This window comes from Trachurus trachurus (assembly GCF_905171665.1).
Source record: "Trachurus trachurus genome assembly, chromosome: 8".
Taxonomy (NCBI): Eukaryota; Metazoa; Chordata; class Actinopteri; order Carangiformes; family Carangidae; genus Trachurus; species Trachurus trachurus.
Window position 1 is genome coordinate 3,624,447 of NC_139905.1, and position 20,618 is coordinate 3,645,064.

General features: G+C 43.8%; 1 protein-coding gene across 1 annotated transcript in view; it reads left to right on the top strand.

Annotated features, from left to right (window-relative positions):
• LOC310989795 (uncharacterized protein) overlaps positions 1–20,618 on the top strand; it is a gene marked incomplete at both ends in the record, with an annotated part of 133,069 nt that overhangs the window by 40,966 nt on the left and 71,485 nt on the right. The window contains 4 exons of the mRNA XM_083976944.1: positions 12,895–13,077; positions 14,470–14,643; positions 17,463–17,636; positions 18,767–18,940. Coding sequence (XP_083833070.1) covers positions 12,895–13,077; positions 14,470–14,643; positions 17,463–17,636; positions 18,767–18,940 — 705 coding nt within the window. The remainder of the gene's footprint in view (positions 1–12,894; positions 13,078–14,469; positions 14,644–17,462; positions 17,637–18,766; positions 18,941–20,618) is intronic.

Below are 20,618 nucleotides of genomic sequence, written 5' to 3' on the forward strand. Positions count from 1 at the left end.
ATAAAATCTCTCCTGACAGAAGCATCAACATCTTCCACTGTCTGACGGAGATGAAGGACCAGTCAGTTCATCAGCAGATCCAACAGTTCCTCAAGTCAGAGAACAGATCAGAGAAACTCTCTGATATCCAGTGTTCAGCTCTGGCCTACATGCTGCAGATGTCAGAGCAGGTTCTGGACGAGTTGAACCTGAAGAAGTACAAGACATCAGAGGAGGGACGACTGAGACTGATCCCAGCTGTGAGGAACTGCAGGAAGGCTGAGTGAGTCCAGACATGATCAATAACACCATCAACAGCAGATATGAATGGAGCTGATAGCATTTCCACTGTTTAGGCTGTCAAAACCACATTTTTTTCCACAGACAGCATCAGATGGCTACTCAAACATACACCGAGGGGTTTGTGTACTTGAAGCAAGCAGACTTCTTTGTAAACGGAGATTTAACACAAAGCCTCGCACGAGAGTCAGTTGACGCTTTCAGTAGATTTACAGGCAGAATAAACAATATCCACACTTACTCTTACTGCTATAAAGATGTTGTGGTTCCGAGTTGATATTCATTTGTTGGTAAAACAAATGGGAGAGCTTCAGACAACCTGTACACATAGTTAGCCGTCAACTTGACTCTCACAAGAGACTTAATATTAAATCTCCATTTACAAACATGTCGGCTTGCTTGAAGTAAACGAACCTCTCGGTGTATGTTTGAAGCTATTTGACGGTGTCTGTGGCAAAAAGCAGCGAAAATGCTATTGGCGCCATTCATTTGAATCTGAATGGGTTTTTCCAGCCCAGCCCTGATGAGGATTATTGCTTCATGTCCAACACAAAGAGAGAAGATGAACTGAACCAGAGTGTGAAGAGCACATGTTGATCAAATGATGACATGTTGTGTGTGTTTAGTACAAATTGTCTGATTTTACTCTCACACAGTTTGTTTCTTCTCTAATCACAGACTTAAACAGTGTGGACTCTCAGAGATTCACTGTGAAGTCGTTGCCTCAGCTCTGAAGTCCAGCCCCTCCCACCTGAGACACCTGGACCTGAGTAAGAACCAGCTGGATGATTCATCAGTGAAGCTTCTGTGTGCTGGACTGGAGAGTCCAAACTGTAGACTGGAGACTCTGAGGTGAGTTCACTGACTGGAGCTGTTGTAGTTGTTTGAAGCTTCAGCTTCTCACTGGTTCATACATGTCAGGATTTGTGTGTGAGGATTTTTCTCAAGAAGCTGAAGAGAGAAAACAGTTGAGATGAGTCCAGAGAGAAGAAGGTGAGAGCAGTCGTAGTGTTTGTGATTCAGAGCAGCAGAGAACGAGCTCAGCTTCTACAACTGTTGTTTTCAACTCAGACACTTGTTGTTGAACCAACGTGCAGCACTGATCTGAGAGCAGATGTTGAGTTGTGGTCAGAAACACAGCAGCTGGTGGATGTTGTGGAGCTGACAGAACCATGGGAGGAAGCATGAGAGGAAGCAGCTGAGATCCACAGAGCTGGCAGCAGAGGCAGAGGAGGCTGGAAAGCTGCGCTCCAGTGGAGGCTGGCTGTAGGGAGCTGTTGGCAGCTAAAGTCTGCTCCCTGGTAGCTCAACTGGCTGGGAGAGGCTGGAGTGTGAAGCAGGAAGTGAAGAGCACGGCACACACTGCAGCCACTTCCTGTCAATGACTGTGAATGCTGAGAATCAAGGTGAGACAGGTGAGAGCAGAGCTGCTAGTGTTGGTCTTGTTGCTGCTGACATGAAGCAGCTGCAGAGGCTCAGCTGGTTTGTTTGGAGGCTCACCAAGATGGGCTGAAGGTTGTTGCTTCATGTGGCGGCTCAGGCTCAGAGTGTTGACTCAGTGCTTGGCTGAGGGCAGGAGTCAGAAGCAGCTCAAAGTGACAGCTGAGCTTCTTGAACGTGGGCTTGTGTGAGCTGTTGAACACAGTCAGTGTGTTAGCAGAGCAGAGCAGCAGCACAGAAGCTGAGTGATGAGCTGCTGTGGACGGGCTCGCCACAAACAACCTGCTTCACACACTTTCAAAACGCCCACGGAGAAAAGCTGACCACGTCGCTCTGAAGATTGTCACAACTTGATGTTGCTGTCAATCAGCCCTGAACTCTGGAGCCGTGTTTGTCGGCCCTTGAAGCGGCGTATCGCTACGCACACACGCACTACGACGCACACTGTATGAGTGCAGATGAGCTGTTGGAGTGAGAAGGAGCTCAGTGACAGAGTCTCTGAGAAATGTGGCTGCACAACATGAGTTTGTCTGGATGGAGCCACAGGTGGAGCTGACAGGTGAAGAGTAGGGATGGGACGATACACTTATACCCCTTTCCCACTGATCAATAAACCCGTTTAAACCAGCTAACGATCGGCTTTTGGTGGCAGTGGGAAAGGCGCACCGGTCAAACGACTCGGCAAGCGACGCGGGTTAAAATCGCCTTTAATCGGCTCGGCTCTGATCGGCTTGCAGTGGGAACGCCAGACCCGGGTCAACCCGCTAATTTACGTGATGACGCTGAGCGTTACATGCCGCCACGTCATCGCGCCGGTCGCGTCTCATATCACGTACCAAAACAAAGCTCGTCTCCGCTCTGCTCTCATTCAAGACTGGGATCAAAAGATCAAACAACACTGACCAAAAACGATTGAAAAAAAGAAAAGAAGCGACAGTCTGTTTAACTGACGTGTTGGGGCCGCGGCAGACTGGCTGTCCTCCACGGTCCTGGTGCTCAGGTCAGCCAGACACCTCGTCTGCCTCGGCGGACGGACACTCCGCGGTGGGCGGCTGTGGCATGACACTGTGTTTCTTGCACCGCGGATGAGAGCGGGGCTCTGTCTGACTTCCCAGCGGGGGGTCAGACTCGGCTCATTTTGGTCAATGGGAAAGGGGTTAAATGCCGATTGTTAGCGGGTCGACCCGCTTTTAAAAAACCCACGTCGACCCGCTAATTTTAGTGGGAAAACGGCTTTAAACTCACGATACGATGCACCTCGATATGCCAGGGTCACGAAACGATACGTCACGATACGATATCAAAAAAGAAAAAATATTACTGCGTAACAACAACTTATTTATTTTTGTTTCAGTTGCAAACACACGGCCCAACAGTTCAAACACAAACAAAAACACTCCCTTAGTGCTCTAACCCTAGATTAAGTTGTCTCAGCCATCATGGCCCTGGCCTAGGACTGGTTCTTCTTCAGAAAAACTAACATATCAACATGTTCTGGTGTAATCAGTGATCTTTGAGCACACACAATGTCTCCTGCCGTGGAAAAGACCCGTTCACTGGGCACTGACGTAGCAGGAATGCAAAGGTAGGCTTTGGCAAGGGGGGCAAGTATGGGGTAAGCATATGCATTAACTTTCCACCACTCAAGTGGACTACTGTTGAGTGGGATAGGAATCCCATTTCTGTAGGAGAGTATCTCCATTTCAATCCCTCTGCTGGACTGCACTGTCTCAAGACTAGTGTAGGAGCTCCCAAGGAGATCTTCTAGCGCTGTCTTCTTTGGTGCATCTGCCTTTCTCCTTCTACTGGCTCTTCCTGGCTCTGCTCTGTTCACTGTGCTGTCTCAATCATGACCACGGCCTGCTCTGCTGCTGCTGCCCCTGGTGTTGAAGCACTGGCCCTAGTTGTTCTGTCATCAGTGTCAGTGGTCTAAAAAAATAAAATAGAAAAACTAGCTCAAACATTTCCGTCTTTCAATCCATCACTGACCTCTACAAACAAAGTCTTTGTAATTTTAACCATGGGTTATTCAAGGCTAGACAGCAACACTTTACTGAAATGATTAATAAGAACATCAACAACACTCGTGCTCTGTTTGCTATGGTTGATAAGCTTACAACCCCCCCAAAAGAGATGGCTTCAGAACTCTTTTCCACAGAAAAATGCAATGAATTTGCTTACTTCTTCAATGAAAAAATCAAATCCATAAGGCTAAATATCAACACAAATCAGCAAAATAATACAATGATGCAATCCCTAAAATCACCTAGGAATAAATCAACTGTAATGTCAGAGTTTTATACAGTTGACCAAAAAACCTACCCCAAGAAACAGTTCAGCATCTTAAAACATCGACATGTTGTCTTGACACAATACCATCTGACTTTTTTAAAACTATTATAAGCTCTGTCCTAACAGATCTGCAGCAAATAATAAATTGCTCACTTCAATCAGGCACGTTTCCTAAACCCCTGAAAGTAGCTGCCATCAAGCCACTCTTAAAAAAGATAACATTGGATACTACCATTTTAACCAACTACAGACCCATCTCAAATCTTCCCTTTATAGCCAAGATCGTTGAGAAAGTGGTTTTTAATCAGCAACTTCTTGAACTCCAGTGGACTCTTTGACAAATTTCAATCAGGCTTCCGACCTCACCACAGTACAGAAACAGCTCTTATTAGAGTGTTAAATGACATAAGGTTGAACACTGACTCAGGCAAGGTGTCAGTTCTGGTCCTGTTGGATCTCAGTGCTGCGTTTGACACTGTGGATCACAGTATACTGCTGGACAGGTTGGAAACCTGGGCAGGACTCAGCAGGACAGTCCTAAAATGGTTCAGGTCCTACTTAGAGGAACAGAGTTATTTTGTGACCATTGGTAGTTATCAATCCGATCGAGTGGCTTTGACATGTGGAGTTCCTCAGGGGTCAGCCCTGGGACCCCTTCTGTTTAACCTGTATATGCTGCCTTTGGGTCAAATTCTACAGAATTCTAATGTCAACTATCATAGTTGTGCAGATGACACACAGATATATCTTGCACTGTCTCCAGATGACTGCAGTCCAATAGAGTCATTATGTCACTGTTTAGAGCAAGTCAAAAATTGGATGAGCCAAAATTTCCTTCAGTTAAATCAAGAAAAAACTGAGGTCATTGTTTTTGGAAATAAAGAGAAGAGGGTTGCTGTCAGTAAACACCTTGAGTCACTGTCTTTAGAAACTAAAGATCAAGTCCGAAACCTTGGCGTGCTGATAGACTCAGATCTGACCTTCAACAGCCATATCAAATCAGTCACCAAATCAGCCTTTTATCAACGTAAGAACATATCCAGAATTAAGGGTTTTATGTCCCAAACTGATCAGGAGTAGCTAATTCATGGTTTTATCTCCAGTAGACTAGACTACTGTAACGGGCTTCTGACTGGTCTCCCCCAAAAAAGCATCAAACAGCTGCAGCTCATTCAGAACGCTGCAGCTCGAGTTTTAACCAGAACAAGGAGATCAGATCACATCACCCCAGTTCTTAAGACCTTACATTGGCTCCCAGTCAGCTACAGAATAGATTTTAAAGTTCTGCTACTGGTTTACAAATCACTGAATGGTTTAGGTCCAGAATACATGAATGACATGTTAGTAGAGTATAAACCCAGCAGAGCTCTGAGATCTACTGACTCAGGTCAGATAGTGGAGCTTTTCATGTTGACGATGGTCTGTGTGTCGTTTTCGTCTGGTGACATGCTTTGCTCGATCATGTACTTCAGTGGCATTATAAGTGAAACAGTGGGCTCTTTTTCATCACAGACAACTGTTGTGGCTGTCTTCAATGGCTTAAGCAGTTTCACCATGTCTTCTACATCTGATATATCAGTGTTATCCAGGGTGTCGATTTCTCTCGCATTCCTTTGGATTTCTGGGCTGCTCAGCGCTGCTGAGACAGCTGCTTGTTGTTCCAGGTAGCACGCAAGCATTTCGTACGTGCTATTCCACCTGGTCTGGACATTGGTGATGATCTTATGCCGAGGCAGCTCCAACTGGGTTTGCTTGTTGGCCAGGACGGCGGTGGCTGTGGTGCTCTTGTGAAAGAATGTAGTTACTCTTCGCACACGACCAAGAAGGCGTGCGACGCGGGATACAGCCAAGCCTCACTTACCGGCCAGATTCACAACGTGCGCCAAGCACTTGATGTGAGGATGGAGACCGCTCTCTCTCACTGCAATGCCCATATTGCTTGCGTTGTCTGTGACACAAGCGATGGTTGTTTGTGGCCTTGTTAGCTCCCCCAGTATGACTTTGACTTAACTCACGAGTTTGCAACACAAAGCTTTTACTCTCCCATTTCTCGTCGATGACTTGTGCCATTATGGTGATATAACTCTGTGTTGCACGCGACGTCCAGCCGTCGGTGGTCAGGGCGATGCAGTCGGCATTTTTGAGACACTCTTTCACGCTTTGTTTGGTTTCATTGTAAATTTCCGGGATTACCTTCTCTGAAAAATGTCCTCGGCATGGCATCTTAAACTTGGGCTCCAGCACCTTGAACATTTGGATGAATTTTCTGTTCTCTACAACGTTAAATGGAGCCATATAGTCCGCTATGAACTCGCCATTGAGCCTGGTTATCTGTTTTGCATGCGGACTTGACGGGGGTAGAGTTGGTGTCAGTGCTTGTTTCATGGTCAGCTGTCCCTTCGGTAAGCTTGTTTTCTCTGGGGCCGTCTTCACATCTTTATGGTGACGTTGAAGGTGGTGGTTCATGTTTGTTGTGTTGGAGGTGGTGTACGGAGTGACGGCATAGCATAGCTTTCACACAGTCTTAGTCACTCTATTGCCGTCTTTGTCTTTTTTAATGAGAAAGCCGAAATACTGCCAGACAAATGACCTGTATCCAGGCGGAGCGTCCTCAATTTCGACCTCATTCGACTCCATTGTTCGGCGGTTTGAGGGCAAGGTAGTTGCTGCTAATGTTTGTTAGCTTGCTGTACAGTGTTGTCGTTGCAGCATGCGCTGTGACCTGACTGTGACGTGTCGCACTGCACCGTTCCCCGGATGTAATTTTTTTTTTCATTTAGTTTTCCCCTGCTTGACCAGCAGATGGTGCTGCCAGCCTGCCACCATAGACTGTATGCCTGCCCCACACATAAGCTGTGTCCCAATTCAGGGGCTGCATCCTTCGAAGGGTGGATTTGAAGGCCGATTACGTCACAGCGCTGCGCGAAGGCTGTCCCAATTCGTCCATATTCGAAGGCTCCTCCAATTGCAGCCTACAAATGCGTCCTCCTTTCCCCTGCATTCGGAGGATGCACCGCTACTATCCTTCGCGACCTCCCGTATCCCAAGGTGCTTTGCGCACCGTTGTTGTTATTAGCAACCTAGCCCGCAAGCTATCGAACGGTAGCAGCTCTGTGCTGTAGCCACGGTAACCCGGCTCTGCGGCCGGCTCGGAGGTGTGGTTGCCTGCTGAGCCGAGCTCTGCTGGCCGCACAGGTGAGGAGCGGAGGCAAAGCATCTGAGTGTGACAACTTTTAATAAGAAAGCTATGAAAACACATTACTTGTGCTCTTTATTCTCTATTCACTTAGTAGCCTGAAGCCCCCCCCCCCCCCCCCCCGGCTGCTGTTCAATGGTTTGTTTATTAGTATATTAATGATAACTGCCCTTGTATTGATTCTACTTGTTTAAAAAAAAAATGAGCAGCGGAGGAGCGGTAGAGCCGTTGCAAGCGCCACTTTTAAATGTTTAACGTTCGGCCGTTGTTTACGTTCGGATCAGGAAATGCTCCAAAGGCTAGACCGTCCCATTTACCACTGAGGATTTTGAGGACACTGAGGATTTTGAGGTTCACCGGCTGTGTTGGCGCTCTGTAACTACTTTAATAATATAAGGCAAATGAGCTGCGCTTGAAAGAAAAGAAACTCGAAACTGAAACTATCAATATAGTATGTTTGAAAACAAGTAAGCTCAAAGATGTCAAACAACCGGGTGCTGAGGAAAGACGGAGGAAAGGACGGAGGGAGTGAAGCCGACTCCAGCATGGCCAGCGTGTTGCAGGAGCTGAAGCTGCTTAACGCTAAAATGGACGGGATGAAAACTTCTTTTGAGAAGCAACTAAACACAAAGGTGGACAACCTACGTGACTCACTGGAAAGGTTGGTGATTGAAAACAGAGATTATCTGAAAGCGGAACTTGCTCAGAGAACAAAAGAAATTCAAGAGAACCTGGATATGGAGATTGGTCACGTTGTGGCCCGAATTGAACAAGTGGAAGCTAGGATTAACAGCGGCGGGAGTAAAGTAAACACTCGCTACGACGCCGATGTATCCATTATCATCTCCGGCCTGCACTATGAGGAAGGAGAGGACGTTATGGAGCTGGTCCAGGAACTACTCGACGACGGGCTGCAGTGGAGCAGTCCCCGTGGTATCGTGGCTGCGGAGCGGATGAAAGAGAGGGGGGGACGACCTGGCGTGGTAAGAGTGGAGTTTGGCTCTGTTCAGGACAAGGTGGATGTGTTGCGTAAAAAACAAGGGCTGAAAAACAAAGAGAAGTTTAAAAGAGTCTACATTCGCTCAGCTAAGACACACACTGAACGGCTGATCGAGCTAAACTTCAAGACTTTATTAGAGGAAATCCCATCGGGGAGAGACTTTTATGTCGCGGGGAACGGGAGAGTCAAGAGGCGCCCCACTCGCGAGGAGGCAGACAGGCTGGGAGAGGCGCAGAGGCGGCGCGAGGACACCTGAAGAGCCCCGTCTGCCCAGCCTGTAAGTTCTGAACACTTTACTCTCGTACACTGGAATCTAAATGGATGGACGGACTTGAACTGTGAGCTAAGACTCTTGTTACTGTTAAGCTTTGATCCGGATTTTATCTCTCTTAATGAGACTCATTTAACTGGATCACACAAGATTGACTTTGATGGATATACCTGGTTTGGACACAACAGAAAAACGCACATCAGGGCTCCTAGAGGTTCGGGGGGGGTGGGTATTTTGGTAAAAAATAAAGTCTTTAGTTCATACAGGGCAAGTGTAATTGACAAATCTGTTGATGGGTTAATTGGTTTAAAATTTAAGAACTTAATGACAGGGTACTGCTTTGTAATTTTTTCATGTTATCTCCCCCCTGAAGGCTCAGTATGGGCTGATCCTCATCGTTTGTTTAATCAGTTACTGATCCAGGTATACAATTTGTCTGAAGCTGATGCTGTATATGTGTGTGGAGACTTGAATTCCAGAATGGGGCACCTGGAGGATTATATTACTGACATAGATAGAGATGTTCCACCTAGAGTTAGTCTAGACAATGTGGTGAATAAACAGGGGGAAATGTTGGTAGAACTTCTGAAAGACTCCAAGTGCTGTATTCTAAATGGACGGATACCAGGTATAAACAACTATACATCAATATCAGTTAAAGGGAGGGCTGTGGTTGATTACGTGATAACTCCACATCACTGTTTAGATACTTGCATTGAGCTGAATATTTTCACTCCAAGCGAGTTAATTGAAAGGGAGGGCACCAAGTGTCTCAACCTCTTAGGTGACAGATGTAGTGCACCTGATCATGCATTGCTGGCGCTAACTTTTCATGCAGGAGGAGGGCTTGTTATTGATACAGGTCCAGTTAATGATCAGTCCAAACAATACCCCTCAAAAAATATCAGACATGCCTCTCCTCATCTCTTTTCCTCTAGTAGGTCTACAACTGCTTTCACCCAATTTATAGACAAACTAACTCAAGTGCATTACCAAAAGGAAATTGATGAATGGTATGATGAATTTTGTGAGTATGTTTGTAATGTGCCTGAAGTTTGTACTAGGCCGAACTCTGGGAGGGAAAGTAGATGTATAAGGAAATCCAAACCCTATTGGAATGAACAGTTGAAAATTCTATGGAAGGAGATGAGGGCGGCTGAAAAAAGTTTTCTAAGGTGTGACTGTCTGGATATGAGAGTAAAACAACAGTTTAAAAATGAATTTAAAATGAGACAGCATACCTTTGATAAAAAATTGCGGGCCTGCAAAAGAAATTATGAGAGGGGCCAAGCGTTGAAAATAGAGTGTATGCAAACAAGTAACCCTCAAATGTTTTGGAGTTTAATAAATAAGTTGGGCCCCAAAAAAACTCAAAATATCCCAATGGAAGTTTTGTCAGAAGATGGATCCTCTGTTTTTGATATTGAGTCTATTCTGAAAAAATGGGAAACTGATTTTGGTTCTTTATTTTCAGGAAGTGATTGCCCAGTTGAGTGGGATAATCTTTTCCTTGCAGAGAAAATCACTCAAAAAAACACTATGGAAGTTCATATGCAACAGGAATCCTATAATGAAAACCAATACTTAAATGCTAGCATCACAGAATCTGAAGTCAAGAATGCAATCAATGGACTTAAAGAAAAGAAGGCTGTGGGGGTCGACAATTTACCGAATGAGTTTCTGAAATTACCCTGTTTATCTCGTATTCTGTACAATCTTTTCTTTATTTGTTTTGAGTATGGTTTTCTCCCCTCAGCCTGGCAGAAATCTATTATCAAACCAATCCCCAAGTCAAAAAATAATGATCCCAGAATTCCTATGAATTATAGGGGGATAAGTCTTTTAAGTTGTGTTTATAAAATCTATTCCAGCGTCCTAAATGAGCGACTGATGTTTTTTCTGGAAAATTCTGGTTTATTAGTTGACGAACAAAACGGCTTTCGTAAGAAAAGATCATGTATTGATCACATATATTCTTTATCTACTATAGTACATGCCAAAATGCAGGAAGGGAGACCTGTTTTCTGTTGTTTTATTGATTTTCGTAAAGCTTTTGATTGTATTCATCATGGACTTCTTAGTTTTAAAATATTGAATGTTGGAATAGATGGTAAATTCTACAAGGCACTAAAAGCCCTATATCAGGCCCCAGTGGCTTGTGTGCAGGTAAATCAGTATAGAACGGGCTGGTTCCCAACCCCATCTGGTGTCAAACAGGGGGATGTACTTTCTCCCACCCTTTTCTCTGTCTATATAAATGATCTTGTACTAGAAATCAAGCACACAGCCATTGGGGTTAGATTGGGCGACCTTATAGTTGGCTCTCTTCTGTACGCAGATGATTTAGTTCTCCTTGCAGAGTCTGAAAATGAACTTCAAATGTTATTAGATATTGTGCATAACTGGTGTGGAAGATGGAGGCTGAGGATAAACGAAGACAAAACCCAGGTCATGCACTTTAGGAAGAAGGGACAGTCGCAAACTGATTTTGTTTTCTCCTGTGGCTCAGTATCTTTATCTTATACTAAATCATATAAATATCTGGGGCTTACCCTAGATGATCATCTTACATTTAATGAAGGGGTGAATGTTCTGTCAGACTCTGCGGGTAGAGCTTTGGGAGCGGTTCTCAACAAAGTAAAATTCTGCAGGGATCTTGGTTACAAAACGTATACCCAGTTGTTTAAATCTTGTGTTTGTCCCATTTTGGACTATGGAGCAGGGGTCTGGGGCTATGGTAAACATACTAAATGTGAAGCAGTACAGAATAGAGCTATGCGCTGTTTTTTGGGTGTACACAAACTGGCCCCACTACTTGCAATATGTGGTGATATGGGCTGGGAGCCATGTGAGGTACGGCATGGAGGTGACATGGTACGTCTGTGGAATAGATTGATTAATATGTCCGACAACAGACTTACTAAACAAATTTTTCTATTGGATCTTTTAAACAATTATTCTTGGGCAAGGCAGCTTGAAAAAATATTTAGTATGGTTGACCTTCAATATGTATATAGAAATAAATTACCGTGTTCTGTTAACCAAATTAAAGAATTATTATTTGAAAACTACAAAAAAAAAATGGTTAGAAGAAGTTCAACACAAACCAAAATTAAGAACATATAGGTTAATTAAGGATAATTATGGCCCGGAGAACTATGTCACGCTCAACCTACCTAGAGCTCAGCGGTCAATTTGTGCTCAATTGAGGTGTGGCATCCTACCTCTGGCTCCAGAAACTGGGCGCTTCCACTCGATCCCAGAGGAGGAACGAAAATGTTGTATGTGTGATCTTAATGTGATTGAAAGTGAATTTCATTTCTTATTCTATTGTCCATTGTACCATGAGTACAGGCAAAGGCTTTTTTGTAAGATTTCGGTTGAAGATTGCCCAGATTTGTTTTCAATGACTGATGAATGTATACTTACTTATTTATTTGTAAAAAAGGTGTTCCCGCTGGCGAAATTTATTTTGGAGTCTTTTAAGCAGCGCAGAGATGTGTTGTATGTCTGAAGTCTTTCAGTCCCGGCAATTGTTTTGTTTTTGTTTTGTTTTTGCTCTGTGTGCGTATGTATGAATGGATGTGGGCATGCATGCATGCATGCATGCATGCATGCGTGTGTTTGTGTGCGCATGTGTGGACATGTACTGTATAAAAACATGTGGATGTGTGGGCATGCATGCATGCATGCGTGCGAGCATGCATGCATGCATGCGTGTGTGTATGTGTGCGCATGTGTTGGGTATATACTGTACTGAAGAAAAATATGTAGTACACGAGCATGTATTCCTTGTTCTATTGTGTGTGCCGGTGTTCTGTATTCTGTTTTGTTTTTTGGTGTGTCTTATAAGCCCATGAGGGCTGGGCACCTATGGTGCATGACACCAAGTTTAAATTAAAACTACTACTACTACTACTACTACCAACGGTTGATGCGGCCGTCGGAGGAGCTTCCGAAGCCGTTGCCTCCGGAGACTGCGTAGGCTGGGTCCTCCGAAGGCTGCAGGACACAGCTATATACACACAAACACACACACTAAATTACTTATATATACTACACAAATCATGTGGCAGTGCCATCTAGTCTTCATTTCGCAATCCATTTTTTTCAAACTCTATGCGTATCGTCACGTTTTGTATCGCGATATTTCGCCAAACGATATTATGTCCCATCCCTAGTGAAGAGGCGGAGTCACTGCGTCTGTGTTGAAGCAGCAGCAGCTTCTCATGAATATTAATGAGCTGTTTTCTCTCTGTCACTGTTTAACCTGCTTCCTGTTGCTTCAGCTGTTGGACTTTGATTTTCTAAACTTGTTCTTTCTGAAGCTTCTTCAGCTCTGAACAGATGATGAGACACTGAACGCTGTCAACAAGGAGCTTTGTCCTCAACTCACTGCTTTTATTCTTTATTCAGATTGAGGGGCTGCAGTTTGTCAGAGATCAGCTGTTCTTCTCTGGTCTCAGCTCTGAAGTCCAACCCCTCCCACCTGAGACACCTGAGACACCTGGAGCTGGGCCTCAACAACCTGAAGGATTCAGACCTGAAGGATCTGAGTGGTTTTCTGGAGAGTCCAGACTGTAGACTGGAGACTCTGAGGTCAGTTCACTGACTGTTACTGTTGTAGATCTTAGAGACATTTGAACCTTTTTTTTTTTCTTTCTTTCTTTTTTTTTTTCTTTTTTTTTTTTTTTACAAAAGTCAGACTGAACATGTCAAATGGTGTAACTACAAAGGAATGATCACTAATAAATATTTGATCGACCTACAGTGGATTCAAGTGAGTTTATAAAAAATGTTCTTTCTTCTTCTAAATAATCTGTGACAAATGATTTCAAATTTGTCCAGAAACACAGAGTTGTATTAATTGGCTCAATGCACAGCTCCACTACTTCCTGAATTTAAGGCAGCTCCTTTATACATTATTGGACAAACTGATTAATCCAGGTGTGTCTGAGTAGTCACAATGGTCTGACACACCTGGATCAATCAGCTTGTGGAGCTGTGCATAGAGCCCATTCCTCATTTGAGTCCAGATTTATTTTCCTGTTTATTCAGATTTTTATCAAAAATCTAAGTTACACCACTTGACACTGGGTTTCATCACGTCATTGACCCCTGTGCTGTTAGTTTATTGATTTAACCCTGATACGAGTTGATCAATAAAGTTATTAATAGGGGTGACCTCCAATAGTCGAGTATACGACGATTCAACTCAGAGAGCTCTGATTGGACGATCAACCTCGCTGTCGAATCGTCGCAAAATGTGGTTATGAAGAAAAGATGGTACCATTGTGAATATATAGGGGAGCTTCCTGCTGCTGAACATCTGGTTTTACATAGAATTTATCTGTTTTCTTATAAAATAGGAGAGACGGTTTAGATACAAACATCACAGTGAGTGATCGAGCAACGGAGCACCGACTCTCTCTCTCTCTCTCCCTAAATTCAGGCCTAATGTTTTATTTACAATATTAAACTAAAGGACGCATTCTCTGTCTATCGTGCAGCACCTACACACACACACACACACACACACACACACACACACATCAACAACACCATGGTGCTGTGACCCTTGACCCCTTACCCGTCTGAACCAGCACTGATGCTCATATCATGTCCTCACAACGAGACTCCAGGTTTTCATTCTCCACACACACTCGTTAATTCACAGCACACACTCGTACTCGTCATCGCTGCACCGTCCCTGAAAGAGAGATGATGATGTCATCGCAGTTTAATGAGTGAGATCAGGAAAAGGATGGATGGAGAATGTCCTCTTATCTGATGCCAACTGAAGAATTAGTTTATTCAGCTGTTTGAACTCTTTTCTCCAGAAAAAGACATGAATGAGATCATGAAGCAATGAGGAAAAAACAACATGATTCTACGATTAGTCGACTATTATTAGTCGTAATAATAATAACAGAGAATCATCATCTGGTCAGTTATCAATGAATTAATCTTGTTATTTTATTCTTTATTCAGATTGTGGCGCTGCAGTTTGTCAGAGATCAGCTGTTCTTCTCTGGTCTCAGCTCTGAAGTCCAACCCCTCCCACCTGAGACACCTGGACCTGAGTGAGAACAAGCTGCAGGATTCAGGAGTGAAGGATCTGAGTGGTTTTCTGGAGAGTCCAGACTGTAGACTGGAGACTCTGAGGTCAGTTGCAAATAAAATGTTGTCAATTTGTCAAAATTTTAGTGTCTTTTAAACTTAATTTTATTTTGGTCACTTAGTTATTACTCTCATTTTGTTCTGGTCAGTTTTGATGATGGTGGACTGAGACAGACACACACACACACACACACACACATATACACACACACACACACACACACACACACACACACACACACACACACACACACACACACACACACACACACACACACACACACACACACACACACACACACACACACACAGTCCTTTTCACTTCCATCAGGACAAAGGTCTCTATCTCCAGCTGTGAAGAGAAGCAGAGGACAGAGGTGATTGATCAGTGATTGATCAGTGATAGATCAGTGATTGATCAGTGATCAGAGACTCCATCAGCTGGACTTGAGTCCTGTTCAGTCCAGATGTGCAGCAGCTGTGCAGCTTCCTCTCAGCTCTCATGTTAACGTGTTGGAGTGAACACTCATAACACTTCATCACAATGTATCGTTTTACACGGGTATGTGTGTCCCTGGGACGCATGGATAGTGTGTTTACTGCGTCCTTTCAGGTTTTAATGTGTCGGGGGCGCATGGGCCAAACTGTAGATGGATTATATAATTATATTTAACGGGGCCTCATATAAAGTATTGAAATGGGCCCCCAGATGCCTCAGGCCACCACTGTGTGAGACAGGTGAGAGCAGAGCTGGTAGTGTTGGTCTTGTTGCTGCTGACATGAAGCAGCTGCAGAGGCTCAGCTGGTTTGTTTGGAGGCTCACCAAGATGGGCTGAAGGTTGTTGGTAGGGCTGCCCGATAAATCGTATTTCCATCGCCATTGCGATGTCGACATGCACGATAGACACATTGCGTAAGGTTGCCTGAAATGCGATTAGTACACACGCACACATCACACAGTTTAAAACGTTGATTAATGTTAACAGTTACCTGTCTAAAACCAGTGTTACTACTGGCTTTCTTTTTCCTTTTTTGCCCGCGGTCGGGTTGAGAAATGCTTGTGAGTCCGGCTGTGTTGGGTCCGAGATTCAACACGGTCTGGTTTTACAGTTATTACAGGCAGTACGCCCGTTTATCACCAATAAACACAGTAGATAAGGGGGGTAAGTGACTGAGCTCAGGCCATATAAGACGGGTGGGGTGGGGGGTCAGCTGCTTGGAGCGGTGCGGGTGTCTGACTGCAGCGGAGACTACCGTGGATCTGCTCTGTGACAGTGCTTTGGGACGGGACCGGGGCTCATCCGCTAATCGCTAATAACCCGAAATCAGCAGTGACACGTGCTTTCACGCCGAGTCTCCAAACCAGAAAGGTCTGTAACAACAATATAACGGAAAAAGTCGTTTTTGAAAAAAAAAAAGAGAAAGAGACCCCGGCAGTGCCGTGTAACCACAACAACAACAAAAAACTGACAGCGAGTGAGTGTCACACTTCCTGTATCTGGCCCTTCAAATTAAAAGCCCCATAGAGTTTCATACACAGTTCAGTCATATTGATTTTGACTCCGACGGCTCCAAATGTTTATGTTTTTTTTCCCTGTGACCAATCGACCAATGAAATCTTGGTCAGCTTTTGGTGTGAACGCACAGTGATTTTTTTGGTCGACCAGTGCTTGGTCAACGCGCCTGAAACACATCAACGCAGCATCGATCAGCCTATTTGTACTTGCACAACTTGTGTTTAGTCGGCTTATAATGTTTGGAGTTTGTTCACAGCATCGCAAGTTTTCCACCCTTCTTCTCTGTTTGTGGTGTATTTGTGTGGCAGCGTTACAGCGCCACCACTACAGTATCTACTACAGCGTGTTGAGGTTGTTTTCAGAGAGACACAGGAACTGTATGGTTAATATGCAGCACACCAGAATGTGTTATTATTTATCGCAAGTCATATAGTCATCGTAATACTGAACACTGTCATCGCACATCGCACATTTTCCTGATATCGTGCAGGCCTAGTTGTTGGTTCATGTGGCGGCTCAGGCTCAGAGTGTTGACTCAGTGCTTGGCTGAGGGCAGGAGTCAGAAGCAGCTCAAAGTGACAGCTGAGCTTCTTGAACGTGGGCTTGTGTGAGCTGTTGAACACAGTCAGTGTGTTAGCAGAGCAGAGCAGCAGCACAGAAGCTGAGTGATGAGCTGCTGTGGACGGGCTCGCCACAAACAACCTGCTTCACACACTTTCAAAACGCCCACGGAGAAAAGCTGACCACGTCGTTCTGAAGATTGTTACAACTTGATGTTGCTGTCAAACAGCCCTGAACTTTGGAGCCGTGTTTGTCGGCCATTGAAGCGGCGTATCGCTACACACACGCGCACTATGACGCACACTGTATGAGTGCAGATGAGCTGTTGGAGTGAGAAGGAGCTCAGTGACAGAGTCTCTGAGAAATGTGGCTGCACAACATGAGTTTGTCTGGATGGAGCCACAGGTGGAGCTGACAGGTGAAGAGGCGGAGTCACTGCGTGGCAGTGCCATCTAGTCTTCATTTCGCAATCCATTTTTTTCAAACTCGATGCGTATCGTCACGTTTTGTATCGCGATATTTCGCCAAACGATATTATGTCCCATCCCTAGTGAAGAGGCGGAGTCACTGCGTCTGTGTTGAAGCAGCAGCAGCTTCTCATGAATATTAATGAGCTGTTTTCTCTCTGTCACTGTTTAACCTGCTTCCTGTTGCTTCAGCTGTTGCACTTTGATTTTCTAAACTTGTTCTTTCTGAAGCTTCTTCAGCTCTGAACAGATGATGAGACACTGAACGCTGTCAACAAGGAGCTTTGTCCTCAACTCACTGCTTTTATTCTTTATTCAGATTGTGGGGCTGCAGGTTGTCAGAGATCAGCTGTTCTTCTCTGGTCTCAGCTCTGAAGTCCAACCCCTCCCACCTGAGAGAACTGGACCTGACTGGAAACAACCTGCAGGATTCAGGAGTGAAGGATCTGAGTGGTTTTCTGGAGAGTCCAGACTGTAGACTGGAGACTCTGAGGTCAGTTCACTGACTGTTGTATCTGATCCACCTACAGTGGATTAAAGTGAAGTTATAAAAATATGCTTTCTTCTGAAAACATTAAATTGAAATAGATTTTTTTTGTGTTTCTATATTTAGATTTTCATGCATCTTGAGCAGGACATGTCCTAAAAACAAAAAACTCTTCTTCTAAATAATCTGTGACAAATGATGTAATATGAGTCCAGAAACACAGAGTTGTATTAATTCCTCATTTGAGTCCAGATTTATTTTCCTGTTTATTCAGATTTTTATCAAAAATCAAAGTTACACCACTTGACACTGGGTTTCATCACGTCATTGACCCCTGTGCGGTTAGTTTATTGATTTATTCCTGATACGAGTTGATCAATAAAGTTATTGATAATAATAATGGAAAAAGAGGAGAAAGACTCACTCTTCAAAAGACTCATTGATAATAATAACAGAAAAGAAGAAAAATACAAAGTTAGTGACATGAAATGGTACAAATATAAATCTGTCTAAAAGAATCATAATCTGTAAATCAGAGAGTTGTAGTCAGTGTTTAGTCCAACAGGTATTGATCAGATATTGATTGTATATTGACAGACTGAGCTGAGGTCAGCAGCAGCTGATGAATCTGTGCTGACATGTGGATGATGTGTAGAAGGCCACATGATGAAGATCCACAAGAACACAAGGACAAAGTCCCTCTATTGATTATTGATCAGGACACGTCTGGTTATTGATCAGGACACATCTGATTAGTTATCAATGAATTTATCTTCTTAGAAAAAAGTTTGCAAGTCCTGTGCACAGCAACTGTCTCTTCTCCTCGGTGCCAGCTGGTGCAGGATAAATAAAAGTGAAAAAATCAAAAAACTCCCAGCGCAAACTAGAGCGGATTGACAAGCGGATTATCATCAGGTGCTTAAATAGACCAGGTGATTTACATCCTAACCCAGCCTGACAATCATTCCATGAAAGACACATGACAATCAACAGTGAACCTGACGAAGCAACAGGCACAACGCGTTGTTCGCTACTTTTAACCTTTGTTTAATAAATAAATTTGTCAATCCGCTCTAGTGTGCACTTGGAATTTTTGATTTTTTCGAATTTATCTTCTTCTTTTATTCTTTATTCAGATTGATGAGCTGCATCTTGTCAGAGATCAGCTGTTCTTCTCTGGTCTCAGCTCTGAAGTCCAACCCCTCCCACCTGAGACACCTGTACCTGAGCTTCAACGAGCTGCAGGATTCAGGAGTGAAGGATCTGAGTGGTTTTCTGGAGAGTCCAGACTGTAGACTGGAGACTCTGAGGTCAGTTCACTGACTGTTACTGTTGTAGATCTTAGATCTTTGATCCACAACTGAACCTGATTGATCTTCACTCAGAACTTGAATCATTGACTTTGATTGAATTGATTAATGACATTTGAAATAGTGGTTGTTGAATATTTGCAGTTGTTGTGTGAGAATGATTCTTCAGTTTCAGCTCATTTCACTCAGTGGTCATGAATAATGTCTGTTCACTTCAGTTCAGCCTTCACACACACTCGTATTTCTCTCAGTCAGACGACTCATGTTTTCTAGAAACTCTGGCGAAAATGTCCAGTATCAGCTCATCAGCTCACTTCATCTCTACATTGATGATGTTTCTCTGTGTTTGACGTTCCTGCTGAGAATTTTCCTAAGTTTAGTCTGTAATTTGTGATGAAAACAGTTTCATTCAGTTTCATTTGGGTTTAGTTTGAGTTTCCTGAGACCAGGACCAAGACCTGAGTCCTGGATCAGGACTGGACCTTTGGACCCTGATCCAGTTCAGTCAGAGAGAGAGACAGAGAGATAGAGATCCATTTCTCCACACTTGGCTGGGTGCACTTGGTTACGCACACACTTTGACGTTTCACTACCTGGAACGTTGTTGCTTTTAGTGGCCAAGTGCTTGTGGACATTTATAAGCAATTGGGACGTAGCTACTTGACAAGTGCAGCCTTTCATCTGAGTGCCATCACACACACTTCAGTGAACTCCGACACATTTTTTCCAAACAAGTAAATATAATGTTCATAGTCTACAAAATCTATTGAAAGTTAGAATATTAGAGTGAGGATTAGTTCAATTATACGATAGGCCTGGGACGATAATATATTTTGCTGGACGATATATTGTCCCACAAATTATTGACGATAAACGATATTATTGACACTTTTTTTTTAATACAAATTAACCACTAATATAATAATAATATTTCATAATAATGCAAGTAGACCCTTTTAAATGCGATAAACTTTTATTTCTCATGAGTATTTTTTAACCATTGTAATTGGAATGACAAGAACTTATAGCTACTATCCTAAAAAAAAAATAATAATAATAAACAGTGCAGTGCAGCTCTTCTGTCCAATAACGTTACACACCTGAAGCTCCACTTTTCATTCAAACAAACTAATATGACTTCCACAGATGTAAGATTTCATCAATGAGACCAGCATTTATCTCCTATAAAGTACTAAACCAGCCGGCGGTAAACCTCTAAAAACCTTCTGTTAAGTTTTCTTAGGGGGCTTTCACACCTACCTCGTTTGGTCCGGACTTTCGGACTTTCCAGATAGTTCGGATCAAATTGACAGGTGTGAAAGCTCCCCCGGACCACGGTCCGGACTAAAGACCGAGTCTTTGGTCCAGCCTCAGGAGGTGGTCTCGGTCCGGACTATCCTGGACCAAGGTCCGATGCTGCGTAGTGTGAAAGCATTTTTTTGGAAGGTTCGAACTATCAGACCAAATACAGGAAATAACGTCAGATTCGCTCGTGCCGAAAAAAGTAAATAAACAGAAAAAAAGGAAAGAGGAGCCGCGGCAACCGGCGGCAACACTTGGGGAGAGGAGGAGATCATATTATATCCAGATTTGGTCAGAGGGATGGGTGTGTCAGTGTACTGTAGGCTACACTTGTAAACGTTTACACGGAATTAAACAGTAGGCAGTGTTTAATATA